The 13,662-nt window shown below is 46.8% G+C and overlaps 1 protein-coding gene across 3 annotated transcripts in view; it reads right to left on the bottom strand.

The window, feature by feature from the left end:
- Nucleotides 1-1,610: 1,610 nt before the first annotated feature.
- Nucleotides 1,611-13,662, bottom strand: part of RBKS (ribokinase) — a 115,340-nt gene continuing 103,288 nt past the window's right edge. For 2 of the 3 annotated variants that reach the window (XM_002709946.6, XM_089326627.1), the window contains one exon: nt 1,611-1,879. In XM_002709946.6, coding sequence (XP_002709992.1) covers nt 1,706-1,879 — 174 coding nt within the window. In that variant the 3' untranslated portion in view covers nt 1,611-1,705. Of the gene's footprint in view, nt 1,880-5,957; nt 6,088-13,662 lie in introns of all 3 variants that reach the window. The other variant, XM_089326626.1, reaches the window with a different exon arrangement.

Below are 13,662 nucleotides of genomic sequence, written 5' to 3'. Positions count from 1 at the left end.
CTGTGTAAGAGTTTCCAGTGTGCTCTTCCTTGTACTTCTTAGAAAAGGCGGAGTCACTCGCAGGAGTGAGGTTGGACAGAGTCCCTGGTAATAACTGAAGATGGCAAGGGTGGGCATGAATGGTACCCGGGTGGCCTCATGACACAGAAGGAACCAGGAGAACTTCTTGTTCTGACCTGTGCTTGCCTAATGCGAAAAGATGCCAGTAGTCCTTACTCATGGCCAGGTCACCAAAGCAGAACCTGGGATTTTCTAGGACAGCTTGGACTCCTTTATCCTCTGGATTCGTCTTTCAGGTGAAGGGGAACTGCTGTGTATAAAAGCCACCGTGAGGGGCCGGCGCTGTGGTGCAGCAGGTTAAGGCACAGCTTGCGACGCTGGCATTCTTTATGGGTGCCCGTTCCTGTCCCGGCTGCTCCACTTCCAGTCCAGCTCCCCTAATACGCCTGTCCCCAGTGTGGGAGACCTGGATGGAGTTCCAGGCTCCTGAATTTGGCCTGGCCTCGCTCAGCTGTTGTGGCCATTTTGGGGGTGAAGCAGTAGATGGAAGATCTTTCTGTCTCCCTCTCTCTCTGTAACTCTGCCTTTCAAGTAAATATTAAAAAGCCCCTGCGAGGGCTTCTGAGGCATGGTAGGATCACACAGCTCTAGGAAATGTTCAGATTAGGACCTCTGCTCTCCCCAGCTCGTGTATTTTTCAGGCTAGTGTTTCTCCTGCTTTTTCAAAATTGTCCAATTTTCTTTATTTTTCAAATTGCTGGTGGAAATGAAGAAGAGATTTTTTTTTTTTTTTAACCTCTACTGGTTCACACTTAAAGCATTTGTAAGGGAGAGTGACCATCCTGCCATAGCACTAAGAAACCAGTGCTGTCCCCCAGATAACAGGTGTTCCATCCTCATGGCCCAGTCTGTGTCTCCAGAGGAAATGCAGGAGCAGCTCTCTAGAAATAGAACTCGGTGTAGACAGTTGGCGAGTCCTCGGAGCTTGTGGCATAGTCAGGCAGCTCTCATGGCATCTTGTCAGCGCTGTGATTCAAAGCAATAATCAGATCTTCTCTATTTTTAGGCTCAAAGTATACACAATGGTCTTGGGTTACAAGAAAAATCTTCCAGCTGATCCTAGCTAAGCCAGTAAAAAGGATATGGGATATGCTGGGTCACTTTTTTTTTTAACCTACCATCTGGCTTGACTTGGTCTATTCAGCCTACAGACTGAGTGTGGCCGAAGGTGGTGTTTACATTTGTAAACTCAGTTGCTGGTCCATCAACTGAAAGGTTTCAATAAATACCCAAAGTTCTGGCTTCCCTTCCAAACCCAGAAGCTTTGACAATGCTAAGCTCAAGTTGAGTATCAGCTGCCCCCACCCCCTTAGGAAGTGCTTGAGAGGGGCCCCCTTTGCTCAGCATTTTGTGCTGTGGCTCCAGGCATTGCTGGCCACAACCCTTACTGTCTGGTGAACACACAGCAGTAGAGTTTGCTGGTCCCTGAAGAGTGGTCATTGTGCAGATCCTAATTGTGGAATTTTAAATTCTGGTTGGCTCTTGCAAATGCATGAATAGCAAAGGAAATGTTAGACATAAATGAAGATGGCTTTTAGTAAATGAACATATTTGCAAGTAAAGATAGGAGAAGAGGCCATTTTCTAGTAAGTCTTAGCTATGAGTGGCCATCCCCAAGTATTTTTTATTTGGGGGTTAATAGCAATCAGAACAGGGTAAGTGGAAGGTCTTTTTTGTATGGATACGATGACTGTGTTCCTGTAGCCTGGACGCTGACTGCTGCGACGCAATTGGATCTCTTGAGCATTTCTTCCCAGGACAGGTTTGGGTAGTAAGCCAGGTAGAAGGCCAGCGCGCCCACGAAACTGTCACCAGCACCCTGCAATTACAAGCACAGTTGTGGAGATAGGTAGTCAGTCAATCTGTTGCCCAAGCTACCCATTGAAAAATATTTACATAAACGACAATTTTGAATAAGTCTAGACTTTTAGAAAAGGTACAGGATAGTATGAGTTTCCGGGTATCCCACATCCAGTACTGTTCACATCTTACCACGTGGGGTGCATTATCACAATAAGTCAAGTCCCTGGTGGCAACTGAAGCCCACACTTTATTTGGATTTTACTAGTTTTTCTTAGTGTTGTTTTCTATCCCAGAATCCTATATAGAATTAATTCCCAATTACATTCAGTTGTCAGTGTCTCCTTAGACTCTTGTAGGCTGACAGTTTCTTTTTATTTATTTGAAGAGGTACAGAGAGAGGTACAGATAACGAGAGAGGTCTTCCATCTGCTGGTTCACTCCCCAGATGGCTGCAATGGCTGGAGCTGGGCCAATCCGAAGCCAGGAGCCAGGAGCTGCTTCTGGGTCTCCCATGTCGGTGCAGGGGCCCAAGCACCATCTCCTGCTGCTTTCCCAGGCACATCAGCTGGGAGCTGGATCAGAAGTGGAGCAGCTGCTGCAGGCTGGGGCCATAGCACCGGCCCTTACGACAGTTTCCTAGAATTTTTTTTTTTTAATGACTGCTAGTTTTGAGGAGGACTGGTATTTTGTACAATGTGCCTCAATTGGGATTTGTCTGTTTTTCTCATGGTTAGACTGTGCTTGTAGCTTTTGGGAGGCAGACATGGAGGTGAAGCGTCACATATCACATCAGGGGTACATGGTACCAACATCTTTCCACTGCCATCCTTCATCACTCAGCTAAGGTGGTTTTTGCCCGCTTTCTTCACTGTAAAGGTACGTTGTTCTCTCTTTTTATGTTACACATATTAGAAGCAAGGCACAAAGTGTATTCTTAAGGGGTAGGAAGTTAAGCTCGGAAGCTGTGTTCTATCTCCTGGGGGTGAAGTATCTCCATAAATTATATGGAGCTCTTCCGTATGGGATATTTGTCTCTTCTCCCCTGGTTATTTATTCAATCTGTTTATTTATATCAGTATGAACTCCTGGGTATTTATTTTATTCTTTTAGGCTATACCTGAAACTCCATTATTTTTTTGCTTAAACTGTTCCAGCTTTGGCCACTGGAGGCTTTTCCATTAGACTCTATGTCCCTTTGACATACCCCCATCATTTTGTTTTGAGTGCTTCCTTCTTGGAATTAAAAGATGCTCCAGCTCATTTATTTTCTTTTCTTTTTTTTTAAGATTCATTTGTTTATTTGAAAGAGTTATATAGAGAGGGAGATACAAAGAGATCTTCCATCTGCTGGTTCACTCCCCAAATGGCTGCAATGACTGGGGCTAGGTTGGGCAGAAGCCAGGAGCCATCTCCCACGTGGTTGCAGGGCCCAAGGACTTGGGCCATCCTCTGCTGCTTTCCCAGGCACATCAGCAGGGAGCTGGATCCGAAGTGGAGCGATTGGGACTTGAACCAGTACCCATCTGGGATACCAGCACTGCAGGCGGTGGCTTTACCTGCTTCACCACCATGCTAGCCCCTCCAGGCTTATCCTGTTCATCCCTGCCCTGACCCTATAATTAGCCTTTCCTCCATTAAAAATGCATGCAGAGACTGATGAGAGCCACTCAGATGTTATTTCCAAACCAAATATAGAATTGAGTTTCCATTTTTGCTGACGAGCCAAAGGGTCAGGCTGGTGAAGGCCACACAGGAACCACGGAAACAGAAAACGCCCTAAGGAAGCCTGTTGACCTCTGCCTTCGGATGGGGCAAGACCTCATCATGCGTTCAGTTAACAAATACGTTTAGAAGCCAATGTGTGATTACTAGGAGACCATTCTGATAAGCAGCTTCGCAGACTGTGTTCTAGTTTTCCCAGTTTGCAGGTTCCTTAGGTCCCAGAGCTTTCCTAGCAAATCTTGGGGGAATTCTTCAGTGTTTATAGAGAGCCTTGGCATGCAAGACTGCTGCGGCTGCACTTGAAATATTAATGGTGATGGGCACTGGAAAAGTGGTGAAATCCGTTGTGGGTGAAGCGCTGAGTAGTGCGGCAGAGTTCCTGAGTGCTGCTGGGTTTAAAGGAAGAAGGGAGTGCTTACAGTATGAGCCAGACTTGCAGAGAAGGCAGGAGGGGCCACGCGAGCTAAGAGACAGTGAGTGGCTTTACGGAGATGGGGGTTCCCCTTGTCTGCACAGATGGACAGGCGATATCAGACTCACCGAGGAGTCCTAGTACTGCAACTGTGAACAGAACACTTTCCTTCCACAACGGTTTTCTGAGTGCCTGGGTGCTCTGGTGTGGGTGCTGGTCTTTCTGGAGGATGGGATGAAGAGAGAGACCAGGCTGCTGCCCCACCTGAGGGTACAGCCTAGCAGTACCAGATGGCAAAGGCCTGAAACCGGAGGAGCCATGAGTGAGTGGAACCTGTAGCATGAACACATGGAGAACAGGGGCTGCTGTTGTGGCACAGCGAGTGAAGCCACCACCGGTGATGCTGGCATGTGGTGCTGGTTTGAGCCCCGGCTCCTCCACTTCGGATCCGGATCCCTGCTAATGCTAATGTGTGAGGGGTCTTCAGAAGGCTCATGGAAATGCACATTATGAGAGGACTACGTGTGGATTTCAAATTTTTTTGCACCAAAATAAACCTCTTTTAATTGCATTTTCCACAAATGAGGAAAATGTTTTTCTTATTTGCAAGGTATGGAGGCATTGTTATTTTTTTAATGTACTTTTCTATAGTTTGCTTTGCTAAAAGCTGGTAATACCTTTCAAAATTTTTAAAGATAATAAAACATTTTAAAATATTTTAGTTTTCATTTTATTTGAAATGCAGAGAGACAGGTATCTTCCCTCTGCTAGTTCAACACCCAAATGTGCGCAGGAGCAGGGGCTGGGTCAGGTCAAAGCCACGAGTCCAGAACTCCATCCAGGTGTCCCAGGTGAGTGGCAGGGACCCATGTAGTTGAGCCTCCCAGGGTGCACATTAACCGGAAGCTGGGTCAGAAGCAGAAGTGGGACTCTAAGCTAGACACTCTGATATGGGATGTGGGCCTCTGTAGAGGTGACTTAACTGCTGTACCACTTGTCTTGTCCTGGATAATGAAAACAGTTAATGAGTAGGTCAGCCTCACCTCTGTGCCTCCCTCACCCTCCCCTGTGCCTGGCAGGGCAGGGCAGGGCCGGGCAGGGCCAGAGGACTGAGGGGAGCCGTTCTAGCATCACGGACAAAGTCAGATCTGCATATTCCTGTTAGCTGGGGGCGTATTTTTTGGCTACAGACCGTATCTTTAAGAAAGTTTAAAAAACATCATACCTATATATGAAAACACTCTATTGAAATCATTTAAATTATTTTCCTCTTTTGGCAAAGCTGGGAAACACAGTGTTTGGTAGAACTGTATACTGGGAGCACTGTTTAGGCACCAGTGGTTTTCACCTGATTTTCCTTCATTCTCAGTGGTATACCCTCTGGTGATGAGACTACCAAGTCCTCTCTGTATTAAAGATGGGGGGTTTCCCCAAAGAGAAAATGCTAGGCTAGATGGTTTTATTGGAGAATTCTTGCAAACATTTAAGAGAAATAACATTAATTCTACACAAATTCTTTTAGAAAGAAGAGGCAAAGTAACACTTCCCAATCATTTGCTAAGGCCAGTGTTACCAGGACACCAAAACCAGAGAATGACATTACAAGAAAAGAAAAAAAAATGGGCCAGCACTGTGGCATAACAGGTTAAGCCATATGGGTGCTGATTCTAGTCCCAGCTGCTTCACTTCCAATCCAGCTCCCTGCAAATGCACCTGGGAAAGCAGGAGAAGATGGCCCAAGTTCTTAGCCCCTGAACCTAAGTATGAGACCCAGAAGAAGGTGTTGGCTCCTGGCTTTGTCTTGGTCCAGCCCTGGCTGTTGTGGCCATTTTGAGTGAACCAGTGGATGGAAGAGCCCTTTTTCGCTCTCTCTCCCTCTCTCTGTAACTCTGCTTTTCAAATAAATGAAGTGAATCTTTTTAAAAAAAATCCCTCATAGGGGCCCAGCGCCTTGGCTCACTTGGTTAATCCTCCGCCTGCATCCCATATGGGCGCCAGGTTCTAGTCTCAGTTGCTCCTCTTCCAGTCCAGCTCTCTGCTGTGGCCCAGGAAGGCAGTGGAGGATGGCCCAAGTGCTTAGGCCCCTGTACCTGTGTGGGAGAACAGGAAGAAGCACCTGGTTCCTGGCTTTGGATCGGCACAGCACCGCTGTGGTGACCATTTTGGGGGTGAACCAATGGAAGGAAGACCTTTCTCTCTCTCTCTCTCTTACTGTCTATAACTCTACCTGTCAAATAAATTAAAATCTTAAAAAAAAAATCCCTCATGAATGTGGATACAAAAATCCTAAAATTTTTGTAGCAAACTGGACATATATTATTTATATGTGTGTACATATATTATAAACATATATATGATAATATCATGACCAAATAGAATTGTCCCAGGAATGCAACATCGGTTTAACATTTTAAAAAATTAATGTAATATAGTACACTACTGACCTTATGCTAATAGCAAAAGGAACAGAAAAAGCATTTGACAAAATTCTTCACTCACTCATAAAAATTCAGGATATCTGGAACAGAAGGTATAACTTGGTAATGAGAATTTATGAAAAAATCCACAGCTAAATCATAGTGAGAAAGACTGAATGCTTCCCCACTACCATTGGGAACAAATCAAGGATGTCTGCTCTCACTACTTTCATTCAGCTTTGTACTGGATTGTTAGCCAGTGCAAAAACAAAGAAAAGGCATATGGATCGGAAAAGGAGAAACGGTCTCTTTCTTCACAGAGATCACAATAACCTCTGTAGAAAATCCTAAGAAATCCAGCAAAAAAACCTACAGAAAGAGTGAGTTATAGCAAAGTAACAGGATACAAGACTGTCATATACAATAACATAAAAACATGAAATATTTAGGGCCAAATTTAACTGAAGATTTGCAAGATCTGTACACACTCACCACTGGAAAGTAAGAGAAGTTAAAAATAAGAGGTAAGGGGCTGGAACCGTAGGGTAGCAGGTGGAGCCACAGCGTGTGATGCTGGTCTCCCATACAGGCTTTGGTTTGAGTGCCAGCTGCCCCTCTTCCAATCCAGCTTCCTGCTAATGTGCCTGGGAAAGCCGTAGAGGACGGCCCAAGTGCTTGGGCTCCTGCAGCCACATGGGAGCCCCGGAAGAACCTGGCTCCTGGCTTCCGCCTGACTCAGCCCTGGTTGTTGTGGCTATTTGGGGAATGAACCAGCGGATGAAAAATCAATCTCCACTACCCCCCCCCGCCGCCCTTCTCTCTCTAACTTTCAAATAAATATACAAATCTTTAAGAAAAAAATAAGGCCGGCGCCGCAGCTCACTAGGCTAATCCTCCACCTTGCAGTGCCGGCACACCAGGTTCTAGTCCCGGTCGGGGCGCCGGATTCTGTCCCTGTTGCCCCCCTTCCAGGCCAGCTCTCTGCTGTGGCCCGGGAGTGCAGTGGAGGATGGCCCAAGTACTTGGGCCCTGCACCCCATGGGAGACCAGGAAAAGCACCTGGCTCCTGCCATCGGATCAGCACGGTGTGCCGGCCGCAGCGGCCATTGGAGGGTGAACCAACGGCAAAAGGAAGACCTTTCTCTCTGTCTCTCTCTCTCACTGTCCACTCTGCCTGTCAAAAAAAAAAAAAAAAAAAGAACAAAGTTGGAGGGTGTAAACTCTGATCTCAAGGCTCGTCGTAACTACATTCATCAGTGAGATATCCATGTTAGACGGACGTGTAGATCACTTGAACAGAGTTTGGACACAGACCCACATGTGTAAGGTAAATGTCTTATTGGGATCCTGGAACTCAATCTAAGTCTTCCACATGGGTGGCAGGCACCCAAGTACTTAAGCCACCATCATTGCCTCCCGGAGTCTGCAGTGGCAGGGTGCTGGAACTGGAAGGGAGAACCAGGAACTGAACCCAGGCACTCCCCTGTGGGAGGCAGGCATCTTGTGAGGCCGAGTGCCTGCCGTGGTCGATCTGTTTTCCATGAAGGGTGCCGAGGTAATTCAGCAGAGAAGACGGTCTTCCCAGAGAATGGATATTCACACGCAAACACACAAGCCTTCACCGCACAGCGTACGGACAACTCGGAGTGGGCCAATCTCAGTATAAGTTAATGCAAAAGTTCTAGAACTAAAAGCACAGAACATTTAAAAACTGATAAATTGAACTTTATCGAAATTAAAACTTTTGCACTTCAATAGATTATCAAAAGCCAAGAGCCATGTACTGGGAGAAAATATTTGCAAAACATAGTGGATAAAGGACTCTTATAATACAACCCAATAAGACAAACAATCCAGTAAAAATGGGCAAAAGATTTTAACAGAGACTTAATGAAAGAAGATAACCAGATGGTAAGTAAGTATATAAAAATATGGTCAACATGATTAGACACTACAGAAACACAAACTCAGAACACACACAGAGATGCCATTACATACATACCTATTATAGAGACTAAAATTAAAAAAAAAATCTAAGTATTTAACATAGTTGTGGAGCAACGGAACTCCTAAATACTTCTTATGTAAATATAAAATGATTCAGAACTTTGGAAAGTAGTTTGGCATTTCTGTATAGAGTTACATATAAACTTACATAGCCCAGCAGTCAGCTCTGCTCCTAGGTATTTATCCAACAGGAATGAATACATGCATGCACCGGGGCCGGCACTGTGGCAGAGCAGGTAAAGCTGCTGCTTGCGGTGCCAGCATCCCATATGGGTGCTGGTTCAAGTCCCGGCTGCTCCACTTCTGATCCAGCTTCCTGCTAATGGCCAGGGAAAAGTAGCAGAGGATGGCCTAAATGCTTGGGCCCCTGCCACCCACTTAGGAGACGCTGATGAAGCTTTTGGCTCCTGGCTTGTGGCCATCTGGGGAGTGAACCAGCAGATGGAAGACCTCTCTCTCACTCTCTCCCTCTCTGTAACTCTTTCAAATAAATAAATAAATAATTCTTAAAAAAACATATCTATATAAAGACCTATATGTGAATGTTTATAGCAAAATTAACTAGTCCAAACTGGAAACAAGCCAAACATTCTTGAAGTGAGGAAAGGATACACAAACTGTGGGATATACAGCACAGCTTAGCAATACAAAGGGAGCAACTGCTGATACAACAATACAGACGAGTCTCAAGAGCATTGTGCTAAGTGAAAGAAGTGCGGCACAGGAGACTGTACGTCATAGTGAGTGGTTTCTGTGATGGTTAATTTTGTGCGTTGACTTGACTGGGTGAGGGCTAGCCAGAGAGCTGGTAAAACATTCTTTCTGGGTGTGTCTGGTAATGACTACCATTTAAGTCAGTAGAGTAATGGAGATCCACCCTCACCAGTACAAGTGGACATCTTGCAATCCAGGGCCCAGAGACAAGCAAAAGGAGGAGGATATGCAAATTCTTTCTCTCTACCAGCTGGGACATCCATCCTCTGCTCCCCCTCAACCTGCCAGTCGGTTCTCAGTCCCCTGACCTTGAACTGAATCATACCATTGGGCTTTCCTGGTTCTGCAGCTTGCAGATGGCATTTGTGGGACTTCTTGGACTTCATAATTGTATGAGCCAATAAGTCTCATATATATATATGTATGTATATATAGATATACACACACATACATGTGTATAGTGTGTATATACACACATATGAGGAGTTGCAAGAAAGTTTATGAATATATATTATCAAAAAATGCATGGACTTCAAAAAATTTTTGCACCAAAATGAGTTTTATCTTAATTCCATTTTCCACAAAATTTTCAAAGTACCCTCCTATTTTCATCCTATTGATTCTGTTTCTCTGGTGAACCCTGATTAAGATAATTTCATTTAAATGAAACTAGAAAAGCAAATGTCTAACAGTAAGGAGGTCGGGGCTGGAGAATACCGATGGTTGCTGCTCAGCGGCTTTTTGGGGTGATAGAAAAATCTGAATTGATTTGAGTGGTAGTCACATGACTATACATTTGTCAAAACTCATTGAATTACATACTTAAAATGGGCAAATCTTACTGTGTGGAAATGTCTAAATGCAGCTGATTTTTGAACAAGAAATATTTAATTGAAGGGAGGGGAGAGAGAGCGAGAGAGCGAGCGAATGACCAGCCTAAAGTGCATCAGAGAACAAGCAAAGTGTTGGTTCATCCCTAAATGGCCATAACATAGTGTTGGGGCAGGCCAAACCCAGGAGCCAGGTCTGCCCCTTGGATGGTAGGGCCCAACTACTTGAGCCTCCTAGGGTGTGCATTAGCAGGAAAGGAGCTGTGACTTGAACCTAGGCACTCTGTTGTGGAATGTGGGCCTCCCAAGCAGCGTCAACCACTTGTCAAATGCTCAACCCCAGCTGATGTTTTTAAGGATGTGTGTGTGTGTTGAGTTATACGGGAACATTAGAGTTTGAGAACCTTGACAGTTATTTCCTGGGCCTACTACTTACTGATTTACTCCCGAGTGCATGGTTGGGATAATTATGGGGACTTACTGTGGACCAGGGTTAATTAAGCGTTTTGATTGCCATGTCGGAACTTATTTGTCCTTACGTTGAGAGCTCTAATTCTGTGTTCTTCCGCTGTAAAGATTTACTTTTTCCAGCACTGTGGACTCTGAAGTCAAATCCTCTGCATCTGAATCCTGGCTCTACCACTTGCTAGCTTTATGACCTGGAAAAATTAATGTAGATCCTCTGTGACTTGTTTTCTTATAAATAAAATGAAACCATTAACATCCCCCTAATAGGGATCTTGTGAAGAATAAAACCCAATTCAGCAACTGTCAGTTCTCTAGAAATCTATGCTTTCATTCTTTTCCTTGCATCTAGATTCAGCATGGTGCTCAGCACCTGGCTAATTCAATTTTTTGCTTTTTGGAACTCTCTGGGATTTTTTCCCTTCGGTACTTTTAAAGTGTAATTTCTACTTTATATTTTTTTTCAGAGGATGGTTTCTTTTCAGTCCTTAAGGACTCAGCTCTTCCCCTAGTCTCTGGTGGAGGATATGGGGCAGTTCCAGCAGGTCTGAACGGTGGGGGCGGGGGCAGTGCTGAGTGCTTCCAGGCTTCCCAAGTCCCACTGCTAGCCATCTTGCTGTGAGTGTCCCCACTCATACAACAATGTGGCTTCACCCACGTCGTGGGGGGCATGTAGGCGTGGAAGACGCCTGCTTTGGAAACGCCCCTGGGGGCTGCGGCCTCCACTGTGTTTTGAATGCTGAGCTTCTTAATGACTTTGTCCTTGAGACACACATCCATCATAGTGCTGTGGCCTTTTTGGGCATGGCCTTGTGCCTTTTCTTTGTCATTTTTGAAGTGGGGACCCGAGAGGGCTCCCCCGCGGGTGGTTGGTTCTGTGGATGTGGAACCTGTGGCTAGCGAGGGCCACCCGTGTGACCTCATTTCATCTTCACAGTGACCCTTCAGAGGCGGGAGGGAGGGGGAAACACACTGCGAGGCCACTGAGTGCTGGACACATGAGATAATTTGTCCAGTGTCACATGACTAGTCAATGGCAGAGCTATGTTTTTTAAAGATTTTATTTATTTATTTGAGAGGTAGAGTTACAGACAGTGAGAGGGAGAAACAGAGAGAAAGATCTTCCTTCCGTCGGTTTACTCCCCAGTTGGCCGCAGTGGCCGGAGCTGTGGTTTTGTATGCAGGCCCAGCAGATTCCACCCAGCCACGTTTGCAGGAGGGAGGCAGGCAGGGAGGAAGGAAACAAGGAAATCCACGCGAGAAGAATCTCTCTCCTTTATAATCCTCTTTTCTTTTAGGCCCGAGTACACTGCTCCTAGTATTTTGTGTGCAGGCCAACAGCTGGGACGGTTTGGAACTCCTTAGGGCAGAGGCCTCCCCTCTGTCCCCTGTCTGTCCCACTGCCTTGCCCAGCGCTCTCTGAGTTGCCCTGAAAATGGAAGCTGGGTTGTCACGGACCAGAGTTACCCGATAGCTTCATTGTTGAATCTATTTATACCACAAGGCTTTCAAGTGCCAATAAATTACTTGCCTGTTGATTCACATCTCCAGTGTAACTATTTTTATACGTTGGTATGATTTTTTTTTAATGGAAAGTACTTTAAAAGTGGAGGGCTGTATTGTATCACCGTGATTTTCCTGTAAGTAAAGTGCTTTCCAATCAATCATTCTTGGAATAATGGAACAGTTCTCATTGACACACCATGATGGTTTTAACCTTTTACTGAGCATTATTTGTGTGCCAAAAAGGGTGATGGTATAATTCATCCTCCTTCAACAAGGATACCCATGTGGCTAGAATTCACCGCCTTCTCACGGTGATTTCTTCTTAAGGAAGGGCTACTCCCCCAGGATGGGCGTGGCCTTCTGAAACCCCTTCTTCCCCGAAGGCCTTCGCAACCCTGGGCTCTGGGAAGCTCTGGGGCATCAGGGAAGAACAGCTCGGCCTCCTAGGGGGTGAGTGCAGGGTTGTGGGGGCGGGGATGATACTCTGGGCAGCCGTGAGGTGACCCGAGACTCAGGAGCGCCTACAGACAGCAGCCCCGGGGCTGCGGGGTAGGGCTGCAGAACCTAGAACCGGGGGCGATGCTGTCATGGGGAGGCTGGCTTCGGATCGCCCCTGCTCCTGCCTTTCAAACCATCCTCTCCGTCCAACTGCCCCACTCTCCTTTTCCTCCTGTGGTCCCTTGCTTGCCCTATGACCCTGGGTCTGTACCCAGCTCACACTCCAGGCTCCCGGAGCTCTGCTCTGAGGGGACAGTAGGAGCACAGTAATAAATGCAGGAAATGCAGGGGGAGGGTGGCACGGGCCGCCCCAGCAGGGCATGCTTATGGGGCAACTGAGGCCCCTGGGTCTGCATTAGCTCTTTCTGGAGGCTCTGCCCAGGGTCAGGCTCTCTGCTGGGTGCTCTGCATGTTCCCAAAGCCCTTGCAGGCAGCACCTCAGGCTGCGCGTGGCTATTAAAGTGGCACCCAGGCGAGGGGTGAGCGTGGACCTGCAAGCCGTGCCCAGCTCACCCAGCTGCTTGCCTATCCAGGGGTGCAACTTCTGATTTGCACAGAGTGCGGAGGCCCCCAATGACCCTTATTTTAAAGCCAAGGCCACTGGGTTTCAAGGTTAGAGAAGATGCTCTGTGTCAACAAGGTGGTCAACAGCAAGGTCATGTGGGACCAGCGACAGAGCAGATGGAGGAACTATTTTGGGGGAAAGACTGGGCTTTTGGCTGCCGCTCAGATTCCTCCACTTCCGCCTGCAGAGGGCTGTGTTCTCTGTGGCGAGGAGGAATGACAGGGCTGAAAGAATGAAGACCACGGAACTCCAGTGATGCTCCTTGGGATGCGTTCCATTTCCCCTGTGAGCTCGGGGCAGGAGCAGAGAAGCAGATGTGAACCAAGGTCATCCTCGGCAGGTGTAGGGGAGGAGTTGGGGTGTGAAGGAATCAAAGGTTTCCGGGCAGAGCACTTCGCGTGACCCTGTGTTAGGAAGGCAGAGAGGCCAGCAGGCCAGGAGAAGGTGCAGGGCCCTTGGAACATGAGGACAGCAGAGGGGGTTAAAGCAGGATGGGACGTTCACCACCACACTTTGATAGGCAGAGCCCCGGCCTGGGCCATGTTGAGGACTGGGAGGTGGAAGCAGAGTGGGACTGAAGAGCTGGGGGCACCTACGAACTATGAGACATACTAATGTTTCATCCTCATGATCTGGAAGTCACCCCATCTGATGTGGCACGGA

The sequence above is a fragment of the Oryctolagus cuniculus genome, chromosome 2, assembly GCF_051225735.1.
Source record: "Oryctolagus cuniculus isolate XC-2025 breed Fujian yellow rabbit chromosome 2, ASM5122573v1, whole genome shotgun sequence".
NCBI classification, from domain to species: Eukaryota; Metazoa; Chordata; class Mammalia; order Lagomorpha; family Leporidae; genus Oryctolagus; species Oryctolagus cuniculus.
This window is presented reverse-complemented; position numbering and strand designations above follow the sequence as displayed.